This window comes from Colias croceus, chromosome 9, assembly GCF_905220415.1.
Source record: "Colias croceus chromosome 9, ilColCroc2.1".
Lineage (NCBI taxonomy): Eukaryota > Metazoa > Arthropoda > Insecta > Lepidoptera > Pieridae > Colias > Colias croceus.
In genome coordinates, this window is record NC_059545.1 from 8,055,762 (window position 1) to 8,083,707 (window position 27,946).

Genomic DNA, 27,946 nt, shown 5'->3' on the forward strand with positions numbered 1-27,946 from the left:
AATCACATTTGCATTTATTTTGCTCGTTAAGTCGTTCAGATCACTCCTTAACTTTTCAACCTTTTCCGGCAAAGTAGAGAGTGGTGATAGCATTTCCTCAATCCTATTCAAAGATGACTGATAGGAATTAGGCTCAGTACAAGGTTTAACGGCTTCACCGGAAGAGGCAGAGTTTCTACAGTCAGGACAGCACCAAGAATTTTGTCGTTCAGTGCCAAGTCTCCGCCAGCCGATTTCAGATAGGCTCGCACAGTGGAAGTGGTAAGTGTTACGGCAGCTCGAACAAAGAGCACCATCAGATACTTTTTCGCTGCAGCGCTTACAATTATTCATACCGAAGGTTGGGGACACCACACAAATCTTATACGACGTACGTAGATAAGCGTTCACGTATTTCGCGCGGAGTCTCTTAGCATAAATAGCTGCGCTGACGTAGGGTCGGACTGTTGAATTAGAAATCCGAGTTCTATTCCACACGGGCGCGGTGAGCAAAAACTTTAATTTTAAAAATTTTTAAACACTTTTCAAACAATAATTTAGGAGTATGTCCAGTCACATACGACACCAGATCGTTACTGAATTTATAATATTATACTTAAGAAAAACGTACGTTAGGGTCATTGAATGATTTCATTAGAATTACCTACGTGTACATTAAACAAAATGTTTTTTTTAAACGTCAAAAAGTTTAATACTGGTTTATTTTTTTTTTATTCTTATAGCAACAGCCAACCAGAACCCTTTATTGTTTATTCAACGTTAATTCATTTTTATTTCGAATTTTACTAAAAACGAATGAAAACCACCATGAGAGATCTGCAGCGGTACACCGTAGGCGAAGCCTACGCACGCCTACGCGGGGCGCGGCGTTCTACGGCAGACCAACCGCTACGCATCCCGTCCCGGCGTTAGGTATATAACGCACTGTTGTTCTACGAGCAAGTCACTTTACGTGACGAAGTGCGCGCAGTAACCGTCGGTCTAGTGCTTAGTGTGTACGATAACTTACAAGTTACAGGTAAGTTTGTGGAAATTAAAAGGGGATGATTTTTAAATTGGTTGGGTAACTTTTTAAAACTTTCGAAAGGTTTTATAATTTTTTATTCAATTTTAAAGTAAATAATTCAGTAAAGTTTATTTTATTTATTTATTTATAACATTTATTTCAGGTAACAGACAATAAATTGTACAGACCCATAGAATAAATACCTTACAGACTAACATACATATAATATTTTATAACTAAAACTATTAAGCACTACACTATATACAATTCACGGCACTGGCAGTGTCATATTTCGCTGAATGATATAATATTAATATATAATGATATAATAATAATTTATAATTGTAACTTTTATTAATTCATAAAATATTTAAATCTGAAGTTTAAAATATTTATTAATTATTTAATTTTTAAACAACGGATACAGCTATTTAAAATGACTTCCACCATTTACTGAATATTAATAAATTAACTTGATATACAAAAATTATTAGTATTAAGGAAATACTGCTTCCCTGAAAATACACAAAAAACGGCGTTTAATTAAAAGTATTTTGTTAGCTTTACTCGCGTTACGAGTTTGTCCACTGGCCTGTGACATTATACAACAATACATATATTATTGGATCGAGTTTAAATATCATATATTCCCTTTGAGGGATCCCTTTGAATAAGCCGATTAATAATTAAAATTCACAAATACGCTATTTAATTTAGGAAGGTAATTACATCAAAGGTACACGGAAATTTCTCGTTATCCGAAAAGAATCACAGCAAAGCAAAAATATATTAAATTATTTGACTAAAAGGAAAGCTAATAATTATTTCCGGAAAGTATTAATATAATTAATGTCTCCATTCTTTATGATATTGTTTCGTTCGAAGATTTGGGCGTTTTAATGAATACCTCTGTTGAATACTTCTAACTTTGAAACTTAGTTAAAGTTAGAATTTGTTAATAGTGAATTTAGTTTTTAGGTCTATTGTAACTATAGGTATTAATTTTGTAAATAATTTAAATAGTATATTTGTCTTTATTGTGGATATTTCATAAATATATTATTAAAAATACAACACGAGAAAGGCAGTGAAATTAAGAAAAAAAAACAAGCTTTTAGAATACAAGTGATAACTGCGTTAAAAACAACCGACTTCAAACTTGCACTTGCAACATTTACAAATACAGACAAAAATGCTCATAAAATAAAAACTACTGGGCCTATCCGAATAAAATTTTTATAGGACCAATTCGACACCATCCCGCATCGAACACAAAAAGAATCACGTAAATCGGTTCAGAAACCTCGGAATAATCGGTGTGCATACATAAAAAAAAACATACCGGCCGAATTGATAACCTCCTCCTTTTTTTTTGAAGTCGGTTAAAAATATTAATGTACATTTCATAGTTATGCATTCAAGAGATAAATGACAACCATAGGTAGTAAGTATCAATTAAAGCACTAAATAATATTCTTACTAATCTTATATAAAAAAATGAATCGCAAAATGTGTTGGTAAGCGCATAACTCGAGAACGGCTGAACCGATTTCGATAATTCTTTTTTTATTATATTTCTTGAAGTACGAGGATGGATCTTATGTAGAGAAAACGTAAACACGTACCACGGGCGAAGCCGGGGCGGACCGCTAGTTATCAATAAAAATATTACTCAACTTAGGGCTGATTGTTCAATCCTCGGTTAAAACTTATTCATCGAATAACGTATTAAACTACCATCTTAAAAATGTTTTGTAATTGTCCGTATTTGACAGTGTACAGCAGGTGACATTTAAAAATATTCGTGTAATACTTTATTATTGGACGGATAAATTTTAACCAAGGATTGAAAAATCGGCTATGAATGAATAAAAGAAACAGAAATGAAAATAAATAGAACAACTTCATACGATGCCTGGATATCTTATTTTATTTTTATAAATGTCTTCATTTAATTAACAAATTCAATCAGAATAACGTTGTGAGTTATGTACCTACCTAAAATACAATAAATTAATATTTATATAAAGACAATAAATATTTTTAGCCGACCTCGTTCTTCGGCTTAAGAGATTCCGTTGATTCATTTTTATAAATGCTATTTACATTATACAGGTTTTGTAAAATAACCAACGCTATTTTTGTCGGAAGAGAATACGAATAATGATTTCGTAATCTGTGTTAAGATTAGGCATAACTCATCTTTCTTGCTTTAAAAATATTCAACTGCTCCAAATGTTAGAAAAACGTACGGTTGAAAAAGTTTTTTTTATTTTGCCATTTGCAAAAGCACTCGCTATTCTATGCTTAAATATTTTTGTTTCTGCTCATCTTTTTTGTGACCATAGGTAGGTATATATAGACAAAACTCTTTGAATGAACTACGTTTTTCCCAATTGATAAAAATAACAAATAGTGCGCTATGTGTAAATTATTAAAAGCGAAAAATATTCATATGCATTATTAGTTCTTCATTAAGAAAATTAGCCGGCACTAAATGTGTTGCGTCGGAACTATAACCTAATATTCGAGCGCGTGTTCGTGAAATGAACTCTGCTGAATTTCACCTTTAGGTCAAAATTGTTTTATAAAATCTCACTGATGCTGCAGGAAGCTTAGGATTTTTGTAAAGTTAATGTTTTGTTTTAAATTGATTAAATTATTCAAAAATTCGCACATGAAAATCACTACATAGTATAAAACAAAGTCGCTTTCTCTGTCCCTATGTCCCTTTGTTTGCTTAAATCTTTAAAAGTACGCAACGGATTTTGATGCAGTTTTTTTTTAATATGTAGATAGAGTGATTCAAGAGGAAGGATTCAAATTCTAGATAATTCTGGAATATGTAAAATTTTGTTGAAACTCTAAACTATTTCTATGGCTAATTGAAACTAAAACTACTTGAAGTGCTGTTAAACGTTCTTTATATACCTATATGCATTAATTTAATAAAATAGTTATGATCAGTATCAGGTACTTATTATATGCAATACCTGCTATAAATCTGAATTGGATTCATCTTACAATTTTTGGTTAAATTCTTTACTACATAATTTATTATTTCAGTATAAATAATTCCTAATAATTCAATGAATAAACTATAAATACCATAATAACAGTGCGATAAAAAAATCAACCTTCAAATAAAATAAATATTTTTTCGATTATGAAAGAGATGTCACTCCATTAAACAAAGACACGTAGACACACGTAGGCACGTTCCCTCGGCTATATTTTTAAAACGAAGAGTCATGACCGACGTAAATTAATCCTTGGAAGTTATTTTAACGTTCACATAAGCTTTTTGATCTCTTCTTCGGAAACCTGATTCAATTGATACGTTTATTTAATTATTGTTAGTAAAATATGTTTTTTTCGAAGGACATTGAATACGCATTTGATATAATTGTCCTTAAAATACATTCGCGTTACATTTAAAAATAACCTGCGGGTTATTTTTGCATTTTTGCCTTAACTCATTGTTATATTCAAGGTTTTTCACATATCTGAGTACATATTTTTAATTGGATCTGTAGTACCTACCGGAAAATAATCCAAACAAGGTTTACTTTTATGTAAAAGTAATGTAAGTTTATCCAATAATTTACATTAAACTAGCTTTTAACCAAGGGCTTTTGATTTTTAATTTTTTAATATTTTAACCCACGTGATAGCATTAAAAATGTCATGACATGATTACGAAAATTACAATGACGAGGTTAGCATCACGCAAACCTGCAAAACTAACTTTAAGGAGGAGGAAATTAGCAGTGGCAAGGTGCTACTCTACCAAACGCTGGACAAGATTGCCACGATGCCGTCCCGCCGCAGGAACGGGGGTGAAAAATGCATACAGGATATCATCAGCCTATTGAAGGTGACTGATCCCGATGACGTGCCGTTAAGACGAGTCTGGCCGAGGTACACACCAAGTTGGAGGCTTCAGAGAAGACCATCTCCGATTTACGAGTCGAGTTAGCTTCATATCGCGATGCTCATACAATATGTAGGTCACCCGTGCCGTCATATGTGAATGCACGTCGCGGAGCTCAAAATGCATGCGTCGGCATTTTAACTGCTGATGTTGATGTGTCGCCGACCTCCAATGACCCGAGTGATGCCCCGCGCCCCGCTCCCGTTACCTCTCCCCCGGAGAAGACATCGCATGTCACGTTGCCAGCTGCTCCTCAATGTGACTACGCCGCCGCAGCCTCAAAAATGACTGCGACCCCAAAATCATCAAAAGGAGTAAACGCACCCGTGCGGAAAAGTTTACCTTCAAAAACGAAGGACGTTGACGAGGATGGCTTCACAAAAGTCCAGAAGAAGAAGAAGTTGAATCGTCAGAACAAGTGCGGCACCGCAACGAAAGATCCAAACTTGCGGATGCGCGCAGAGGTGCCGACGACGCCGCTCTACGTGTCTCGTGTGCACTACTGTACCAAGACTGAAGATGTTGTCGAGTACTTGCATGCGAAGACAGGTTTGAGTCTGCGTGTGGAACGGCTGGAGTCTCGCCATAAAGTGAGCTTCAACTCCTTCGTGGTGAGAGTACCGACCGCCAAGCTGAGCGTCTACATGGACGAAGGGTTTTGGCCGCAGGGAGTTGTGTTTCGCCGCTTCCGCGGACGGATACACGGCCCCCCGGAATCGCGTCACACGCCGAAGACATAGCGTGTATTAATTTAGTATTTAAGTAGTTGTAAGTTCATATGGGCCGTAGTTTTTAAGTTATATTAAGACCTTTAACTGTAACTACATTTGTTGCCTGAAATAAAGAAATAAATAAAATAAAATAAAAATTCATTTAATAACGTCAGAGTTTTATACTTGTAGCTTTCGAAGAACGAAGTTGTGCCGAATCTCGTATTGTTTATTGCCTATTTTATCCCTTTGATAGATTATTATGAATTCAATATCAGCAGAGCGTTGTAATGTCAATCAGAAATTTATAGATCAGTAAATCAAAGATTTGTAACTATTTTTGGAAATTGTGCTTAAAGTTATTATTACATAATATATGTATTAATCGCCTTAAACAATGCATTCATTCAACGTAGCTGTATTTAATAATATTAACCTAGACTACCTACAACATTTTGTTGTTAATAAAGAGTAACTAGCTGTCATATTGAACTTTCAGTATAGAATATATAAGTACCTACTGCTTTCAGTCATAGCTTTGAGAATTGAACAATGCCGGAGATTGCACGATGTATAGGTATGAAAGTTTCCATTCTATTTCAAATAAAAAAATATTTCGGACAAACCTTGTATTTGCTATATACTAATTGGCCCCAGTCGGGCTTATGTTTGTTTTAATTGTTGGTCTTAATAGAAAACAAATATAATATGTACTTACACTCTGTATATTTTAAAAATATTTTTATTGTATACCGGTGATCGAGGTACCCGAGGTTAATATGCCTAAAACATGAAGTACAAGCTATAAAATATTCATACTTAACTTAGAAAATTATTTTTAAAATTTTCACAAAAAGGATTGAATATGCATTGTTAAAATAAAAATAAAACGAAGCTCTCAAAGAATGTCTTATCCTAAAGAAAACACGCTCGAGACAACGAGAATCACAACAAGTTATCTATTTATTCAAATTGATACATTTATTTCTAACTAGCTGTGCCGCGCGGTTTCACCCGCGTGGCTCCGCTCCTGTTGGTCTTAGCGTGATAATAATATATAGCCTATATTACTCGTGGATAATGTTGCTTTCGAATGGTGAAAGAATTTTTAAAATCGGTCCAGTAGTTTATGTGCCTATTCATTACAATCAAACAAACAAACAAACAAAGTTTCCCTCTTTATAATATTGATGTAGATAACAATGAATGTTATTTATATAAGAAAAATGAGATCTTGTACGAACAGTTTATGAAGTTTGTACTCATTTTAAAGTTGCAAATTGAACGTTTTCAAATAATAGGTAGGTACAGTAGCAATATCTCATAGAACTAAGACAGTTCATACGTCTAAACCGGATTCAATAAACTTTCATTTAGACTTGAGAGCATCGGATCGGATGTATCAGGCCTGTTTTATTTTGTTTCAATGTAGTAGTTCGCATTTTCATTTTCATGCCATAGCACTGGTTATACATTGAAGATTTAAGAAAAGTATAGGCTCAATAATTATAAATATTGATAAAACCAGGATAATTTTAAACGTTTTGTAATTTATATAAATTACATTTTGCATGACAATGATGCAAAATACATGCAGATGTTTTGCGAAATACATGGTATTTTGATATGGATATCCAACTGTTCAATTAATAAACTTTGCCTTTATCAATTTACTATACCTTCATATATAAAATAATATAATAACATATTTGTATTTATAATAACTTGAAATAAAAAGCGTTAAACGAATAAATTAGTAAAGCATATGCGATAAAAGGATTTCCCAGTAAACGTGTGACTTTATACACGTAAACGTTTGAAAACTTTTGAATATGCAAGAATGCTTTAGAAATTGCATACAACAGAGCCTTTGATGAATAGCAGTTGTTCCTTTCGGAATCACTAGATACGTAGTTTCATTCACAATTTATTGTCAGATAATTTTCATAATTCCAGATTCCTTAATATATACACGTGTTAACTGAAAATGTTTCTAATAATTAGAGAAATATATTTCTTTTTGCATGCATGCAGTGTAAGTAATGAAGATATTATCCGAATATATTTTTGCAAGCACAATCAATAATTGAGTAAGCGAAAGATGTTTAAATTTTCCATATGCATTACCTAAGCATTAAGCATAATCTAAAAGTTTAACTAAATATATTTTTAATTAGGTATCTTAGTAGGTATATTAAATAAATTTTAGCGTGTAATATTAATTATTAACCAGGCTCTACCCACCTTTTATTAACAAAAAACGGGCAAAAATATTAAATCCAAGATACCTAAAATATTCGGCCTTTAAATCACCTGTTAAACAAATCCCACGTTCGTTAACTAACGAAACGGTACTAAATAAAAGACGAGGTTTCAAATTTCAATTAACAAGCAAATGACATAGCGTTTATTTGAAAAGGTAATTAATGAAAGCATCTAATAGAAAGTGGTCGAATGAAATCGCAAGTTTGCTGATTTGACATCTTATACTGTTGAAATCCTTAGTCTTCTTGAACAAAAGGTTTGAAAAGTTCAAATGGTCATGAATTAAACATGCAACAAGAAAAGTACTTACTGCCATATAATTCGACATTTTTAGGTTAATAAATTATTACAACTGTACTGTATTATTATTTATTCATTTGTACGTACACCATTATTGTTATCGAATACCTTGTTATTACATAAACGGCTTTTGAACTGATTATTGAACAACTTCAGTTATTTTCAAACAGATATAAAATAATATATTACTTAATATAAGATGTTCAATAAAAATAAAACATTACGCTTATGAAAATCTATGTTCCAGCCACTTTCTTTACATAAGTATAAAATTTTATTGTATTGTATCCTCTCACGATATCCATACAAAATCCCAAGGATATAGAAAAAATATGTATTTGATCTTTTCATATTTTTATATTCCAATAAGAGTGTTATTGATACAATGACACACATCTTATAAAAAAGTTATATGACATAGACAATGTTTTGGGCCGATGAAACCCAGTAGAATATATTAATGACTAGCTTTCCACCTGCAGCTTCGCCCGCGCAGTCAAAGAAAAACCCGCATGGTTCCCGTTTCCGTTTGATTTCTAGGATAAAACCTATCCTATTACCTGGGGTAAAAAGTAGCCTATGTCTTTTCTCGGATATCAAAATATCTCTATACCAAATTTCATGCAAATTGGTTCAGTAGTTAAGGCGTGATTGCGTTACAGACAGGCAGAGTTAGTTTCGCAATTATAATATTAGTATGGATTGCAATATACTGGTTGCATTTAAAAAGGTACAATATAATTTTAAAATGCAGTCAAACACTTCCATGCAATAATAATGTCAGAGAACAAATTATTCACGTGTAACGTTAATGTACATTAAAAATTATGTAACGAAGGTAAGCAAATTAATTTTTAACACGCTATATTATTAATTAATGGGTAATATCATATTAAAATGTTTATGATCACTAAAATGTTGCGGGCTTCATTAAAACACTGTATCAATTTCAATTAGGATACCTTTATTTTTTAATCTGAAAGATAATAATCAAATATCCTTCAGTTTTTATAATGTAGCACGATTAACATAATATAACTTGTAGGTACAATTATTTCAAATCAATATGCAAACAATAACAGACCACATAAAAACCCGTTTATGATAAGTGTGTAACAAAATAAATTACTGAAAATTCCCTGTACTAATAACACAATTTTGATACAATATAATCTCGGTCAGCGAGTAAGCATTTTAATAAACTTTTTTCTATCATCATGTATTAGGTTCAATTTGTCAACACTCTAAATGGATAGCTAAAATAAATACCTCCATTTGTATAGGAATAGGAAATACATGGCCAAAAGTAATTACCTACTGTATACAGTGGGCGCCAGCAATTTAAACATAGCCTGCTATTTAATCCAGAGCGATCAGTATTCAATTGTTTTGGACCTAGTAATTACTCAACACGTTCTCTTATCGAGACCCGGTGATATAACAAGCAAATTCAATATTCAGTTTAGGACCAAAGCGAATCTAAAAGTATCCAATGCCTTTATTAAGCATTTTTGAAGCGGCCTTTATAATGAAATGAGAATATAAAATATTCTGTTGAAAATCAAGCGTAAATATGGTATCTATAAAATCCTATTTTTTATATCTAATCGTAAATTTTAATTAATTGTAATACGGTTTTTTCAATTTCATTCCCAAATCTTTTAAAATTGATGGGCAATTTATGACCGAATTGGCTGATAAAAGACACGATAAATGGTATACAGTTTAATTAATCAATTTAATATTACCTACAACCTAATAATAGATTGTTAGTGAACAATTTTATATTAATAAAGACTATAATTAACGTTGATCTAAATTTAGGTTTTCATATAGAGTTGCCATTATTTCCGTAATTTTAATAACGTCGTTGGTGGTTATTGGTTAGTGTGTGTTTGAGGTAGTGTCTTATGGCGCGAAAATTATTTACAAAGAACATGGTATGTGGTAGAGGCAATATCAAATATGTTTATAATATGATAGTTATTTTTATAGGGAAAGTGTGTTATAATTTGAAATACTATCATACACATATTTATAGTTGTTGTTGAGATGAATAATATCTTGGAGGTTTTTTTAACATTTTTGATTTAGTATGAAAAATTACTTTCCTTGTAATTTAGGTAATATGGAATACTAAAAGCCATAAAGCATATATTTAACATAAAACTTAATGTTAAATTTACATAAAAGTTTAATTTGCCTTTATGTTTGTTACTTTACGATAAGGCCATAAGCCATAAGCAAACGAGAGTTATCCCGTAATCCTAAAGGGAGTACCTAACTATTGTACATTTCGATATCTTTCGGATAGTTAATGCAAATTTGCTTTGTGCTTCGTGATATATGGAATAATTATTATTGAACTAACATGGGTACACTTACTTGTTTTGTTATTCGAGGACAATTGTAGACATTTCACCAAAGATTCAGAATTTAGCTACGCTAACGCTGACATTTTTCTTTATAAGTCTTAATAAGTTGCTGGATAGGTACATGATAATAAGTATAATTGTGTATAAATTAATTTATCTGAACTTGGATTGGCGAAAATATAAAAACTATAAAAAAGGAAATCGCTCCAAGAACCGAAGAATATTATTCAGTATACGATTATCCTCAAGATATGTTTTCAGGGTTAGGTAATATAATATGTATATCGTCGTGAATTAGATTATTCCATCAAAACTATTGAATTTATATTCATCGAGAGCTTTTCTATTACCTTTCGTATTTGGAGATCTAACAATTTTTTGTAGTGACTGTTATTTAAATTCAAAATGTCTCTAAATAGGCTACAGTTATTTACTTAATAAGTTTGGTAAATTGATTAATTCGAGTCCCTTTGAGTAATTAAAGGTCTTCGGTTAAGTGTGAACCCAGTTAAGCGGTCACTATTGTTATCTAATTTCAGATTAATTTAATTAAAACATTATAAAGAGACAATTATGTCTAACCGGTAATTCGCACCCTTCTTAACTGAGGGTTTCTTTCTTATTTGAATAAAGAAATAACAATAATTGTTGAGCAGATCATATTAACTTTCAAATAGTAAGTAGGTAAAGCGAGTAAGTATTAGTTTGTAAACGTTTTCTATTACTAAAAGATTATGCAACAATTTGGTTATGCTCTAATCGATCATCGGTTGGGATGAATGAACAAGTTTACTAATTTTTATTGAAGACGGATTACCTACTTTTAATGCCTCAGCCCCCGGAATCACTGACTCATTGGGCCGCTCGGTGGTCAATGTGTTAAACTGCATTTGTAACATGCAGTTTTTGTACAAACTCTATAATGTTAAAATCAAAATAGATAGTATTTGTTTTTTTTTAAATCAAAATACAGATAATATAAATCGAACATATTGCTACGACTGATGCCCATGGGACAAAAGCTCAAAATTAGAAATGAAAAGGACATGGGTTCCGATTCCGGCATCTTATCAATGTCTTTCTAATCTCTTGTTCTTGCTAAACTTATTTACAAATAAAACAAAAATTTGGCAGGGTACTTTCATTAAAAAATGTAGTAACTAATTATGTTATAAAAAAGTCTAACAAAATTATGTCCTCAGACGCTAAGAAAGAAAACATATTAGTAAACTTTTGACCTGTTTTAAGGCTAACCTAATCACAATCTATTGGGAATCCTTTTAGCATTCACGTATAATTATGTTTTAGCCAATGCTTTTAATCACTTTACTGCGAAAAAATGTTGTAACGGAATCTATTCGAAGTGGAAGCCATAGCCAGCCATAGCTAATAGGTAGATGATAGATTGATACATAGGTACATAGATACTACACAGTAGGTATCTACTGTTAAAATGAATTTTGATTGAATAATGTTTTCCATAATAAGTAGCGCTTTTGCTTCATTTTATAAAACTTGGACAAGTCACCGTATTATAATAATATAGAGATGTAAAAAAAAATAATGTAGTATTGTTATTAACTCTTTTCACATTATATTGGTAAGATTAGCACTTTTTTATACAAAAGCTAGAAATGTATAACCAAAAAGTACAGGAAACATAAGAGACTTAAAAACGCGTTTTCCCGGCGTTTTAAAATAGACACGAAAGAAGATAAAGTCGCCATATAATTATGAACAGTTCACACTACAAAGAGTGCGAATATTTTCCCGTTTGGCAACTCTCGTTAGCTTGGCAAGCTGTAATTCCGACTTATGGGCAAAGGTGAATTTGGACAGCGTAGTACAGACGATATAACGTAGAAATAAAAAGGAACTTACTATTTTACTCTTAGATAATAAAACCTCTGCTTATTCAGATAGTTAAAAGGGTCTTTAATAAAATAAAATAAAATAAATTATAGCTTTGAACAGCCGATGTAGGTACTTAGAGACAATCCAAAGATTATATTCTATGATATAGAAGAGACAAATTTAATGATTGAAGCTACAATTGACAAGTAAAAAAGCTTTAAAATGTATTTTAAAGAAATTGTATTGTCGTTCGCGCTATTTAGTTATTTTTAGCTAAAGGAAGTGAAATGTCAAAGCAAATTTTCTAATTTAAGTATAGCGATGCTATGAGCAACTATATATAATTATTTGTAAATCATATTATGCTTTTGCGTTTGCCATATACATAAATTAAGTCAATATTACTCAAATTTCATAATATCATATTGCTTCTATACTCAAAATAAGTGTACCCTAATAAATTCAAACACAGGCGTGGTAGCATAGCCCATTCTAATTAACACGCATACCTACCTATTTTATATTTCTTTAGGGAAATAACTGTTATTTTAAACTCTAGTAGGTATTGATGAATTTAAAGGATTAAATAATTACTTACAAGTTGCTATATTTTATTACATAAAAGGGAAAAGTAACAAACACCTATTAAAAAACACTTTAATTATTCAATAATAAAAAATGCAGTCATTTCTACCTAAAACCTTTTTTTAAGAACTGTAGCTAACTTATAGGTAAATCAGTCTATATTATCAACTTATTAACCTAGGTTGTACCAACGAACCATCAATAACATTTGTGCACAATAAACAGCCAATAACTTGATTTAGTTCCGGACCCCTATACATATGCAATCCTTACAATTCAAAGGTTTTCGGTGATAACCTATAACTGGTTTACCTTATATTAGTATTCTATACACAATCGGCTTCGGTACTTGCATTGAACCGTGGGAAAAACATCAATTTTATGAACCCTCTTTTACTGCCGAAGCAACTTATAAAGATGTGCTAAAATTTTGTATCGCTCAATTATGTGAATGTCGCGCTTATAATATTTTCTTCAATTTATAAGGAGATAATAAACAGATTGTATTTGAAAAAATAAACAAGAAAAAAACTTACTTAATGAAATGAGTTTGATTTTTGAGTAAAATTCGAATTTAAAATTTCATTATTAAAGTAATATTATTATATTCGTTCAAATAAGTCAATATTAGGACTATCTCATCACAAAATATTACGTAAAAGTAAGTCTGATTGTTATAAAACCTTTTTGCGTTCATCAACAATTTTGCAAATGAAAGACAATATTTCTTTAATTTACTTAAATACAAAGTAAACGTCTTTGAACGTAAAATAGAGGTAGGAATAACGAGATTACAATATTAATCAAATTATGATTTGCCTTTTAAATTAGAAGATTTACTTTATTTGAAAATGTTTAAAGGGTTATAGGACGAAAACATTAGTAGGTATCTATTGTTCATTGTTTTGCAGTTTAATTTATAACTGTTATACTTCCATATTTGGGAAGAATAAATAGATTTTCATAATAATTTATCAATTATATTTTATAATCATTTGAAATAGTGGATTTGTTTAACTGAACAGAGATCAATTTGGACCTAAATTAATTAATTTCAATATTCATTTCTCTACTTGTATTATGGGTCTAGATTATTTATGCATACCTACGTACTTACCTCTATGTTTTTACGATTAAATTGCCAAAAATTTAAACAAACCAATCACGGTAAAAGCGTTGAAAATAATGGTCAAATTGTTTCGGTTCATAAAAAGGCGTTGTAAAATATTCAGTATTTTATTTCCCATCTGAAAGGGAACGGTTTTCGTGGCCCTTTTCAATGAATGTATTTTTGACTTGGCAATACATTGTTGTGGTTTTTTTGTGTCTATTGGACGCGAATCGCAATTGTTAAAGGACATTATGGATTAACCAATATTGTCTCATCCATACTAATATTATAAACGCGAAAGTAACTCTGTCTGTCTGTCTGTTACTCAATCACGCCTTAACTTCTGAACCAATTTGCATGAAATTTGGTATAGAGATATTTTGATACCCGAGAAAGGATATAGAATATTTTTTACCCCTGTACATAGGATAGGTTTTATCCCGGAAATCCCATAGGAACGGGAACTATGCGGGTTTTCTTTGACTGCGCGGGCGAAGCCGCGGGTGGGAAGCTAGTATCTTTATATTTAGTAAAGTCTTCATAATGTTGAATGCATTATACCTTTTATGTTAAATGATGGTTTAATGTAATAAATTACATATATTTTAACATAAGACTTGCTTTGCTATGATAAATAAATAAATGCCATTTTTCCGATTAGCTAAAGTTAAAAATTCATTTATGGGTCAAGGTATACGCTTTTACAATAGAATTCCTCACAATATTAAAGAGTTTAGTAGTTCTAAATTTAAAACTTATATAAAAAATGTACTAGTTCAGAGAGCGTACTACAGTAGGTATTCAGGAATATATGGACGATAAAAACCCATGGAGGGTTGTCGCGTAAAATCCACAGGACAGTTCTTTGGCATATTATGATATATTATGTAGTTAGATATAAGTTTTATATATTGTAATATTGACATGATGTTAAAAGAGCAACTTTGGAGTTTCTTGCCGATTCTTCTCCATAGATACTGCTTTCCGAATCAGTGGTAAATGTTAAAAATACTTACCTATGTAATGACGATTCGAAAGTGCTACTAAACAGTAGTCTAATTGAATAAATGAATGTTTGAGTTTGAGTTTGAGTTTGATAAAATAATATTCTGGTGGGAGTACATAGTGGGTATTTCACCTTATATATTTGTAAACATTTTTAAAACTTCATACAAAACAATGTTTCATTATTAGAATTAGTTACCGTCCTAATATGTCTTAAGACTCGTGTATAATAAAATTTACCTGCAAGGAAAACCTCTTTACGCTAACCTAATTAAGTATGTTAATAGGTTGAAAGCTAGTTGAAAATTATAAAGGGAGTGCATACAAAAATAATACTCGACTTTCACTGGACTGCACTTTTGCCTTTTAATATGTATTTACATAATCCGGATTACCGCTTTTGCAATCTAGATAGAAAAATCAAACTAGAATAACACAGGTTTTATAGAGTGGACGCTTTTTATAAAATAAATTCTTATTTCCTCTAGAATTAAATTGTTACAGCCTCCTTTCTTCAGCGATTTTATACATAAAGTAACACTGAAAAGACGGTATAAGAAGTAATATATTTTCATTATATTTAAAATACATTTTATGTTACTTATGAATTGATTTGGATTATTGGAAACTAGCGGTCCGCCCCGGCTTCGCCCGTGGTAAATATTTCGCAATAAAAGGTAGCCTATGTCCTTTCTCGGGTATCAAAATATCTCCATACCAAATTTCATGCAAATTGGTTCAGTAGTTTAGGCGTGATTAAGTAACAGACAGACAGACAGAGTTACTTTTGCATTTGTAATATTAGTATGGATGTGTTAAAAATATTTTTTTTTAGAAATACGGATTTATGCACTGCGAAAAATACTACTATTCAAGCTTTTATGATTTAGTGAAAATATTACACAAAGAATCATAAAAGCTTATAGGCCTATTACCTACATTTATATGGTTTTCTATGTTATTTGTATAATTACAAACTATTAAGCTGTAATAACTGTTTCATTATTTTAAAAACTCACATAATATGCGATTCGGAGCTTTTTCCATTTGTTGCATGCATTGATTTCATATTATTTTAATCGATAACTAACATTGCAATATTGAGACAATACATGCAATGAAACTTGTCCGTCTTATATATTATTAAGTACCTATTAACTAAACGTTAATACAGGGTTACTTGTAAAACACCAGCAACCTCGCAGGACAAGATAGCTAACATCATAAGTAACAACATTTGTTCTACGACTTTTGATAATTTGTTAGATTTTATTTTCATACAAAAATAAATATTCATTTAATTTTCCGTTTGAATATTATAAACTCTACGCGCATCTAAAATTTACGTAAACAAGAAGTGAACGAGAGGGGGAAGCGGGCGTCGCGTCGTCCTTTCGATAATGAATAGAACCTAGACTTACAAATGTTAGGAGAGTACAATAAAAGCTTAAAAAATCATTTAAAAATAATTTATTGCGTTATGCCAAAAGTCGTAGAACAAATGTTGTTACTTATGATGTTAGCTATCTCGTCCTGCGAGGTTGCTGGTGTTTTACAAGTAACCCTGTATAAAAACGTTACCTGTAAAATGTTAACAGACATTTTTGAAATGGTCGTTTAATATGAAAGTTTTAAATAAGGATAGAGACATCCGCCCTTTGTAATATTATGTAATAATACATACACGTTTAGGAAGTGTGTACGTGTTCCCAGGCTTGTCTTATTTTAGGCAAACCGGAATATGCATAACACAGATTACTGCCTATTGGAGCAGAGATATCTCATGTTGTCAAACACACCACACGACATACATTCAGTAGTACAATCATGTTATTTCAGGTGCAATGACTTTATGAGAATATTCCGAAATACATGTCTATGTATTATGGTTTTAAACATATAAATTACTTATTTAATATGTTATAAATCTATATGATAAATATCTATACATACATTCATGATATTTGCGCACGTAACCGTTTAAAGTTGAATTTAAATACAATACTACACATTATGCTCAAATACTTTACATTTTACGAAAATATGACGTCATAGTTCATTCTATTCTCATAAGGAAGATTTATACATTAAATAATATTAAATATAGAAGGTGTATTTAATTATACATAGGATGAAAGCATCTTGAGAGAAATCAAAATGGCCAACACGAAAGCTTAGTAAGTAAAGCTTTGACTTAAGAAACGACGTAGCTCAGAGCACGGCTAAGTATTACATGAATACCTGGATAGAAATTCATTAAAATCTGTAAATAGATTTATTTGTTTCCAAGATAGGTACAAAGCAGATATTAAATAATAAATATATCGTTATCTCTAAAAAAAGATATTAATACCCGCATAGCACTGCTCTACAAAAAAAATATTATATTTGTTTTTTGCATACACAAAAGGAACATTTATTAAATAATACATAAACTAGATCATATATTTCCACTCTCATTCTGGTATATTCTAATCGAAAAAATAAAGATAAGACCTACTAATATAAATGCAAAAGATCGAATGTAATGTATAATTGTTTTATTACACAAATAAATGCATTTACAACAAATACTGCAAATATACTCAAAATATATCCTACCTAAGTATGTAGTATGCAGTTGATGACTTGTTAAAGCGGATAGATCACATTTACCCAGGTACCACTTAAACATATAAGTTCATCGTAAACTAATTCATCTCTATGCGTTTATTACACTCCCTAGTAACTACTATAGTTACAATACGGCTTATTCTCCTTACAATTAGTAGTGATGGCATAATTCGAGCAACAATTACTAAGAACAACTTGCAAGAAAGGATAAGTACCCTAACTTTGTTAATGATGATTAAAGTGCCAATTGTTTGGTTACACGCAGAGTTGGTGATGATTTAATATGCGAAATTGAATTATGAATATGCCATTTACTTATTAGTAACAAAATGTGATGTTTTAATTGTTTAGGGCTCATTTTAATGACTTTTATGTTAAATATTCAAAAAGTAAAGTCTAGTTTAAAAGTAGATAAGATTACTTATGTCGAACATAATTTTTTATGAATCTTTCGATTGGTTGAAAACTTAATTTGATAAATTATAGTTTTTTTTAAATATTATTATTTAAAAATAAGATTAATGCATTCTACCTGTTACGTTGTAAGATTAATAATTCATTCTTGTTAGAATGAATTAATCTTTCTTTATTGTTATGAAAAAATGTGTGCGTGTAGGTACTAGTGTACACACATAAGAAGTGAAACTTCTTTATGATCTTAATTTTCAAAAACATTCACTGTATGCAACTTTACAGAAATACGTCGAATCACGCGTGGTAGGGATAAGAAAAAGATGGCGAGTAACGGAAAAATGTCACGCGTAACGAAAAAATGTACTCTACACTAAATTTTTTTCCAACCCCGATAAAGAAGTTTCACTTCAAAAATTTACCTTTTAAGAATTTTATTGACAAATTATTAGAATTTCACGAGTGCTTTCAAATTTAGTGCTGAACATTCAGATTCGACTGTTTCAATAACATTTCTGTTAAGATCAACATAAATACTTTTTCACTTTTCCAAGTAAAGAATGCTTTTGTGTAACTTTCACGAATTTAAGCAAAATGGTTTTATTTCATTTTCTATTTACTAGATACTTTGATGCCTAATTGACTTCGCCTACAGGTTATTTTGTTTTGACAAAATTATATAAAACGGTTCTTTAATATCTAATTGATTGGCTATAGTATAACGTTTTACTATAATCTAATCCCTCTAATCGTTGCCCTGATATTTCTTTATAAGAATTTTGTTGCGATAAGTATATTAATTGTAAAAAATTCAATGTTCATATTGAATAATTAAAACAAATCGAGTACTTAAACAAAAATCCTGTAGAAAAGAACGAAACCTTTGTCATTGTTTTGGGATCTGTATATTTTTAATATCTACTTAATAGGTAATTATTATTTTATACCGTACTTACGGGAGCCATATATATTTAATGAACTGACGCATAAGAGTCTGTATTAGACCTAGATAGTGGATAAGACCTCTCAAACGTTATTAATATTAAACACTACGAATATCCTACACACACTTAGACCGAAAGAAGATTAATATTTTCCTGAGGAACCCTTGCTGGCTGAATATTAAAAATTATGTTGAGATTTTTAGAAAAATGAGGTAGAAGTTTTATAAAGTTGGATTGGTTTAATCATCTAATAAAATCGACTTCTAAAAAATACTCCGAAACTCCGGAATAGGTTTCTAATCTCTGTAATTTAAAAAAAACGCTGACGATAAAATCTATCAACCATAATTTGTTTAATTATTTAAAAGGTTTTATTATAATATTATATAAGCTTTTAAATTAAATTATCTTTTTTGAGAAGTGTGTAGACATTTGTCTAGGTCTAATATAACAAGTTCGAAAGAAAGATTTTCATAATTTTATTTATATTCAGATTAAATAAATTACACTAAAAACAATTGGAGATAGATGATGAGAAGAATAATAGAAGATATCACTATACAATTAAGCGCTTCGATCCCAGTATTAATAAGCTGATAATCAAATTCTTGGGCTAATCACCAAACTGCCCAATCTTCATCAATGCCCAATATTACATCAAACTCGCTTATAATTCTATTATAGGACAAGTTATAATAACTTGAGCTATATAATAACATTACGCCCTTACAGAATATGTTGCCGAACTTTCCACTTAGAAGAGAATGGACTTAATGGATTCATTCGTATAATTACTGACGGATTGTTAGCACGTGTACACAAATTACTTCTAATTATTATAGAAAAGTTTATCCTGTTTAATTATTAATATTGGAATTTAGTATTTCCGCAAGAAAATATTTCTAGAAATACCTTTTCGTTGTAGTCTACAGCTGGCTACTGTTTAAGGCAAAAAAATGAATCACAGAATACCTGAACTACAAAGTAATATGTAATACGTAATCTTTTCTTTATTTCGGTCCAAATTCAGAGCGCAATAGCAAAGTAATTGGATCTGATAATGAGATAAAACTCGGAGTATATACAGTTTCGCACTTAACCCTTTTAGATTCCCACTAACAATATCTTTCCAGACTTTTCCATTCAAATATAAATCTCAGTGTATATGTTCTAAATAATTTTACCCACTTTTAGACACTTCAACGTATCCTACTAATATTATAAATGCGAAAGTTTGTATGAATGTATGGATGTTTGTTACTCTTTCACGTAAAAACTACTGAACCGATTACAATGAAATTTAGCACACATATAGAGGGTAACTTGGATTAACACATAGGCTAGTTTTTAACCCGGAAATCCCACGGGAACGGGAACTATGCGGGTTTTCCTTTGCAAACGCGGGCGAAGCCGCGGGCGGAAATCTAGTAGTTAATATGAGTGGCTTCAGTATGGAAATGAAATAACCCCAAGTTAACAAGGCGTAGACGTGCTAACGTTTTTATTAGCCAGTAATGTGATAGTAACTTTACGCTTAGTTTTATTGTTACGAGGAACTGTCAACGGCTTTACATTCTTTTATGTTCCGCTGTTTTGTTTTGTTTACGTTGTTTATAATATACTTATTTAGTTCTAACAAGATGGGCGCATCGAGCAAATATTTATAAGCAATTATTACCTGATTTATTTTAAAATAAAGGCATTTGCATCGTGATCTAAAAACGCATGATATTTATTTATGTCTCTACTTTCTCTCAAATAGTATTTTGTAGAGATAAACATTTAATATTTTAATTGAATACGCAATTTTCATATTTATAACCATTACTGTAAACGGTATTAAAAGGGTATTAAGCACACCCTTTAATTTAATTTGATGATTCTCTAATTATTAATCATGTCTCACATTGTCTCTCGAGTATGGAATATAAAGTAATATGAAATAAGTATGAAATATTGTTAGTTATTACTTGTGTTATTACGTAGTCTTTGGTAATATGTTTGTATGAAGTAGGTACCAACTTTATTAGCAGGCCAGTGAATAAGTCTCTTCTTCTCTTCTCTACTTAATTAGCTCTGCTCAAAACAGAAATTATTTTAAAAATATAATGTGTAATGTACTTAGATAGTATTTCTCGTACAAACATAGAAGTATGCGTGATTGCTTATTTATTGATAATAAAACATACACATATAAAATTCAATAATGATTTTTCTGTATTAAAATGAAAATAAAGTTTGTAGCTCAAAAATTTCTTAACCAGAAGAAAGCTACCCAGTTCATTATACCCCCGTGCCACAGACCACATTTTCCCGTATAGACTTCTTTTCTTTTTTTCTTAACAAAGTCCTCTTTCCAGACATGAATCTCACAATGCAACTAGCGGTCCTGGTGGCGGTGGTCCTCTGCATGGTGGACAGCGCGCCGGAGACCCGAATGGTGCGTAAGCAGCAGCGACCAACACGGGGCTTCAAGAACGTCGAAATGATGACAGCTAGGGGCTTCGGAAAGCGCGCTAGGACTGAACGTAAGTAATAAAGTTTGAGATGACGTTCTTTTGCGGGAAAATTTATGTTCAATAATAATTATTAATTATTAAATTTATGTTCAATAATAATAATGTACTTAGAGAATAGGGAATATTATGTAATATTATGTATCTATAACCTATATCGATATAGAAATTATGTAGAGCAAAGATACAATAGAATAATTTATCCGCTTTGAAATTATTGTCTGTAAATACAATTTTTGTAATTTACTTCTTTATGAAGTTTCTCTGCCTTCACAAAGAAGTACAAGGTGACATTTCAATAACTACTGTATATGAGTTTCTGAGAACTTGATTTTTCATCAAGATCCAACTAACCTTATCAAAACTCTATACTTTCAAACTTCTAATGCATTTTGTCAGATTCGTAGAAGATTGGCGCGAAAAGCATCAATCTCATTCCAAGCTTCAAATAGAAGCTAATGGTGCGTGTAATTTGTCACGGATTTTATACCTTTTAATTTTCTACCCAGTCTATTTATGTTATTATGAAGGAATTCAGCTTTTTATAGCTCTCTTGAGCTTTAAATTCTATCGGAAAGTCAACCTAATTATTACGACATTTTTTACGTTGTGCTTTTACTCGTAGTAAACAACGCTAATTATTCAGGTCTATACTTTTAATCCGTTGTGAAAGCATTATAAACGTGAATATAGGTTAATCCTGTAACTAGAAAAAAAGCTTATTTTCCTCTTAAATTCCTCAGTATATCCATATTATGAAGAGTTATCTCCACTTTCCTATGTTCTTGTTTGATTGTTATCTCTAGGGGTTAAATTAGTGAGGATTTCTCTTCATTAGTTCTCCAACATTTCAGTAGTGCAAATGTAAAGGAACAAAACTTATCTCTAGTGAAGTTATATTTGCATTTAAAGCTGACGTAATACATTTGTATTATATAAAGTTTAAGTAAAAATTGGCACTAGTCTAAAATGAGTTGTAAATTAAGAAGGACCTTCTTCCTATAATTGTAATGATTTTCATGTATTGATCAACAATATGCAATTAGATATTTTTATATTTAATTCATTCATTTAGTATTTTAAATAATTGTTATTGATTATCATAATTGGTTAAGGCGATGTATCCCAACAAACAACGGCAGAACGCCCGAACCGCGGTACACCTACTTTTAAAAGTCCCTCCGTTGGTATCGCAAGAGATTTTGGCAAAAGAACACCGGAATTGGAATCAGAAGGTATTCAGGCTCTCAAAAGGACTCCCAACTCGCTGAATGGAAGGAAAAATTACGAATATCTCCAAACTACTGCTTCTCGTGGCGGGAACAAGAAAATCCATTTGTAAATGGCTAAGAGACTCAAGGACGGTCTATTTATATGTTGCTTGTGAGTGCTTGGGAAGCAATAAAATCTAATTCCACAGTTTCATTGAGCAGAAAGTTTCTGCTTTAGCATTTTAACTTTATCAATAGCGAGAGTTCTAAAGCACAAACTTTCAGAAAGGCTCAACAGTGACGCTACATTATTATGTTGAGGTGTCAAAGAATGTATAGAACCAAACGGACTGGTACGCTTTTGGAATTTTTAATTTCAGCCTTTGAGCGTCACCTTACAGTGTGACATTTTATGTGAAACAGTTTACTGGAATCTCTTTTACTACACATTCATATCTGAACAATCAACATATTCTTCACTTTTACACAGATGACACACATCGCGCCACCAAGGTTTTTAAGCCCAAAGGTCCTTTAATGGTCGCGTTTGATTTTGGCAAACGCAGTGGTAATGATGATGTAAACGAAGAAGGTAATATAACGCTTGAAACGGTCGTCGCCTTATCACGCTTTCAACTGCTACCGTAGATATAACAATATGGAAGTAGAGGAAGCAAGAAAATTATCATAGGCTTCGCTTGACAAATATTTATCGCTTCATTAGGGGAGACCGGGTACAAAAGTAACACTTTGTACTTTTGCCTTGATTTCTCACTGAGTGTTACTGTTATCATTAAATTAATATAACCATATATAAATTTAGTTTATATTCTTTACACTAGCGACTCAATTTATTACATTATGTAGTGATTTATATTAATAAACGAACTTTTAAAAAAAATTGTCAGTTGTTACTTTCGACCCCGTTAGCAGGTCGAAAGTAACACGTCGTGGGTCGAAAGTAACAAGATAAATAGGTTGGTAATTAATACAATAATATGATGGTAAATCAATAAATTATTTTTTTAAAGACTTTGCATTAATAACACATATCAACATTTGTATTTTAAAATTAATACTTATTAATATAGTACAAAACAAATCGATAAATTATTTGTTTAAGTAATGAGATTAATTAAGGGAATCATTCTTTTATAATTAAAAATTCTACATCCTGCATCCATCCACTAGCATTCCCAGCTCCAGCACAACCAACAGGACCCTCGGCAATACGAAAAAAGCGGGATGTGTTCTCCTATAGCATTAATGGCAGTTACTAATTTTAGTAACAGCAACAGTTACTAATTTTCCAGGCTCCGATAAGGTTATAGCACCTACTTGTTTAATCCCTTTTTAATCTAAAATTTTGTTAGGTTTATGGATAGTGGTCACCCCTGTCTCGTCCATATTCCAAATATCTTTTTGCTCAAATTGGTACCTTTCCCAATACCTCAGCAAGGTTATCAAAAAAATTATGAATCACATTATGCTCGTTGATGGAGATAACCGAAAATAAACTGCAGAGCACTCGATTAAATAGTCACGTAGATTACTTTACTTGTTATAAGTAAATCTCGATCAACGCAAGGTAGCTGCACTAGTATTACCGGCTTTTATAAATCTATATAGTGTTACATGGCAAATATTATATTTTTTGCAAGGCCTCTAATTGTTGCACTATCTTTCAAAATGCTCTTCAGTCGTGTCAGTCCGTTTAACTCGATCAGTAGTTCTAATGCGCTGTCGCGGCACTCTGTTGAAGTAAAGATGTACATAAAAATATACATATTAATCATAATGGGACAAAAATAACATGTTACTTTTGTACCCATAGGGCTATGTTACTTTTGTACCCGGCTATATTTTTGCCAAGATGTGCAACAAAACTTTAAAACGGAACGTGCTACATAAAAATGATTATGAGCAATATACAATTACTCTAATCAAGAATGGATATGCAAACATTCAGATTTCTATCATTATTTTAAGACTACGTAAACGTTTAATAAAAAAATGTCGAAAATCGTACTTTTGATTCGTGAAAACACGTTGCTACCTGTCACACAGCCTAACAGCGCGTGGCGCACGCGGCGAATGAATACAATTAAGGGGGGCGTTCTCGGCTATCACCTGACAGAGGCTAAGCGATGTTCGCCCATTGGATAAATCTAGAGAGCATTTGTTACTTCCGACCCACCGTTACTTTTGTACCCGGTCTCCCCTACTACACGAATCTATGAGATCATTTTGAATTCAATATTTTGATTACCATTCAGTGAAACGTATTTAAAGTATAGTATTTTTGTAATTATATTTTCTACCTATGAAATATGTATAAATTCTCACAGTAGAAGAGATTAGAGTGACCCGAGGCACATTCAAGCCAAATTCGAACGTACTTATCGCGAGGGGTTATGGGAAGCGACAAGGTAAAAGCGGCAGAGGTAATAAGATCACGCGATGATTTGAACCAATATAAAACCGATCGAACTATATTGGCGATATATCTTATGTTTTGATGGTGGCTTAAAAAGGCGACAAAGTGACTTATTGTTTACCTTTTATTTTCTGTATAATGCGTATCGACCGAACCTTAGCCTCAGGGACCGGCTTAACGTGAACAGACATGAAACGATACAAACAATATTGTGTGACTGGACATTATTCGATACATATCACACACGAATAAGTTTAATATTTTCTTTACGTAACATTTATGGCTTAAACTATTGTACCTACATTTTCTTTCACAATATCGGCAGCAGAGTTGCGTGAAAGATTATTTTATGTTATTTGTCTTTAGATGATTGAATAATATGCCTACGCTTTTTGGTATACTCGAGAGTTATTACGCTAAAAGGCCAAAAAGTTGTAATACATCATAGTAAAAAAAAAGTTCAGGTCGCATTTTCAATCAACGTTAAGGTATATGTACATTTTAAATTTTTTTTGTGTGATATATGAAAAGCTTATAGGAAACTAGTCAATTTCAAGGGAGAATCTTGCATAAGTTTTTCCTTTGAATATATTTTATGAAAAGAACTAATCTAGTAACATGCTAAAACTTTTAGAACTTGATAAAGAATATGAAAGAAAGTTCAAAAGAACTAATTAGGATGTTTCTTCTGGCATTCCTATATTAAAAGATAAGTAGCAATGAGGACACCATAAATAATACTTACTTGGTCATTGAAGGTGAAGAAAATGCGACTTGACCTAATACGATTGTGGCTTCGAGATAATTAAATCAAGCTTTACTAACAGCCAAAGTCAAACTTGCTTACCTTATTTATGTGTTGTGTTGTAATTGAACGATGTTTGTTGAATAACCTACAGCGTTATTCATTACGTGTCTTTCTCCTCAGTATTTTGCCCTGAGTGAGGTTAATTCCTTATCTTAATTACGTTTAATACGAGATTGTATTGCAGTGTATGGCCTGGACAACTTCTGGGAAAATCTCGAAGCTACGCAGGATAAAGACGGACAGGAAGCTAACGAGGAAAAAAATGTGGAAAGGTAAGTACACTATTGTATCGATAAAAGGTATGAATTATGAAGGATTAGTGGGTTTTATCATTTCTATATACTTACTAATGTATTTACATGGTTTATTGTGTTACATAATTGAACAAAATAGTTTTGGTTTAAATATTGTTTTAGTATAAAAAATTTTATTCAATTATTTTCTTTACTTTCATATTTTGTCGTGTTATTATGAAGGTCATTATTTCCATATTATGTCATCAACAAATAGTTATTGTATCTATAAATCTTATGCTTTCATTCCGCTTAACTTTTAATGATTTGGCAGCGATATTGTTGACAAAAGTTATAAACTTCGGTATCAAAGCAAAATATAAAGAGATAAAATGTTTTAATGTCTTTAAAAATATCCTAGAAGTTTTTATGAGTAACTTAACATGTAAGAAACAAAGTTTGAAATGGGCTTGTCTACATTAAAATGTCGTTTGTCTGTGACGTCACTTTCATAATGGTGATGTTCTAAATTAACTTATGTAAATAATAGACATCGAACATTTGGCTAAAGCGGTAGTGTTGCGTGTATGCAATTAAATAATTATTTCAATTAAGTTATTGTAGTACATTAGACAGCTTTGTATGGATACAAATTACTCTGGAATTCTTGAAATTGATTTGGCTTATTATTTATTTGTCCATTGTTAGCTAGTAATCTATCTTGCCTTTGAATTAAGTAGGTATATGGGTAGTAGGAAGCGAATACGAAGAGTAGGTATATTATGTAGTACGTAGAGTACGATATTTCTGATTGACACAGAATTATAATAGGCAGTTAAAATGAAAAAAGATATTTAAACTAAATTTTACAGCATCCCCTTGGACTGGTTTGTGAACGAAATGATTAACAACCCCGACTTCAGCCGATCAGTTGTGCGAAAGTTCATCGACCTCAATCAGGTATTAACCTGTAATTATTTGATTAATTAGAAGAATTTACTTTATCACTATTTGGATAAGCTTCCATTTCAATTTTACTTTAATGTATAAAATCTTTAAAAATAGACCATCTCTCAATTCCTGTGAACTGTTGCTTCCTCAACTATTGATATAATTACAAAGTTTTTAATTACAGAAAGTTAGAGACTTGGTAAATAAATAAAAATATTGACATTTGTTGCAGGACGGGATGCTCTCGGCGGACGAACTATTACGGAACGTGGCTTAATTATAAACTTATTAAATAAATACGGTTGGAATCTGTAACAAAATAAGAGATTTATGTTTAGACAATTTATTTGCTAGATGATTTATATGTTTGTAACTTTATAGTACTGTGATATGATTATATCTATCTCGCAATTAAAAATTATTAAAAAAAATCGTTATCAGAAAGGAGAAACAATTCGCTTATCTTTGTAAATAGTTCATTAAATAATATCAGTGGCGTGAGGTGTCTATTATTTTTAAATTTTATGGTCGACGAGCATAGATAATAAATCTAGTCTATTTCGTTTGTCTATGGTTGTTAGCCAGTTCGTAGGTTATTGTTGTATTATTTTTAATTGTGAATTTAGCCGTGTACAAACGGAGTAAATTAGTTCAAAAGTTTGAGGTCTTTCGATTGC

The 27,946-nt window shown here is 31.3% G+C and overlaps 1 protein-coding gene across 1 annotated transcript; it reads left to right on the forward strand.

Moving 5' to 3' along the window:
* Positions 1-958: 958 nt before the first annotated feature.
* Positions 959-27,701, forward strand: LOC123694600 (allatotropins-like). Its single transcript, XM_045640072.1, has 8 exons — positions 959-1,018; positions 21,474-21,641; positions 22,745-22,864; positions 23,331-23,432; positions 25,189-25,284; positions 26,270-26,357; positions 27,191-27,278; positions 27,502-27,701. Exons 2-8 carry the CDS (start codon positions 21,476-21,478, stop codon positions 27,544-27,546), a joined length of 705 nt encoding a protein of 234 aa, XP_045496028.1. The 5' UTR covers positions 959-1,018; positions 21,474-21,475; the 3' UTR covers positions 27,547-27,701.
* The last annotated feature ends 245 nt before the right edge of the window (positions 27,702-27,946 follow it).

What these genes read in the sequence shown, in the direction of transcription:
- LOC123694600 (XM_045640072.1), top strand. Translation starts at nt 21,476, where the DNA reads ATGAATCTCACAATGCAACTAGCGGTCCTGGTGGCGGTGGTCCTCTGC. An exon ending in GAGGAAAAAAATGTGGAAAG is followed by an intron (nt 26,358 to 27,190) that starts GTAAGTACACTA and finishes TAAATTTTACAG; the next exon opens with CATCCCCTTGGACTGGTTTG. An exon ending in AGTTCATCGACCTCAATCAG is followed by an intron (nt 27,279 to 27,501) that starts GTATTAACCTGT and finishes CATTTGTTGCAG; the next exon opens with GACGGGATGCTCTCGGCGGA.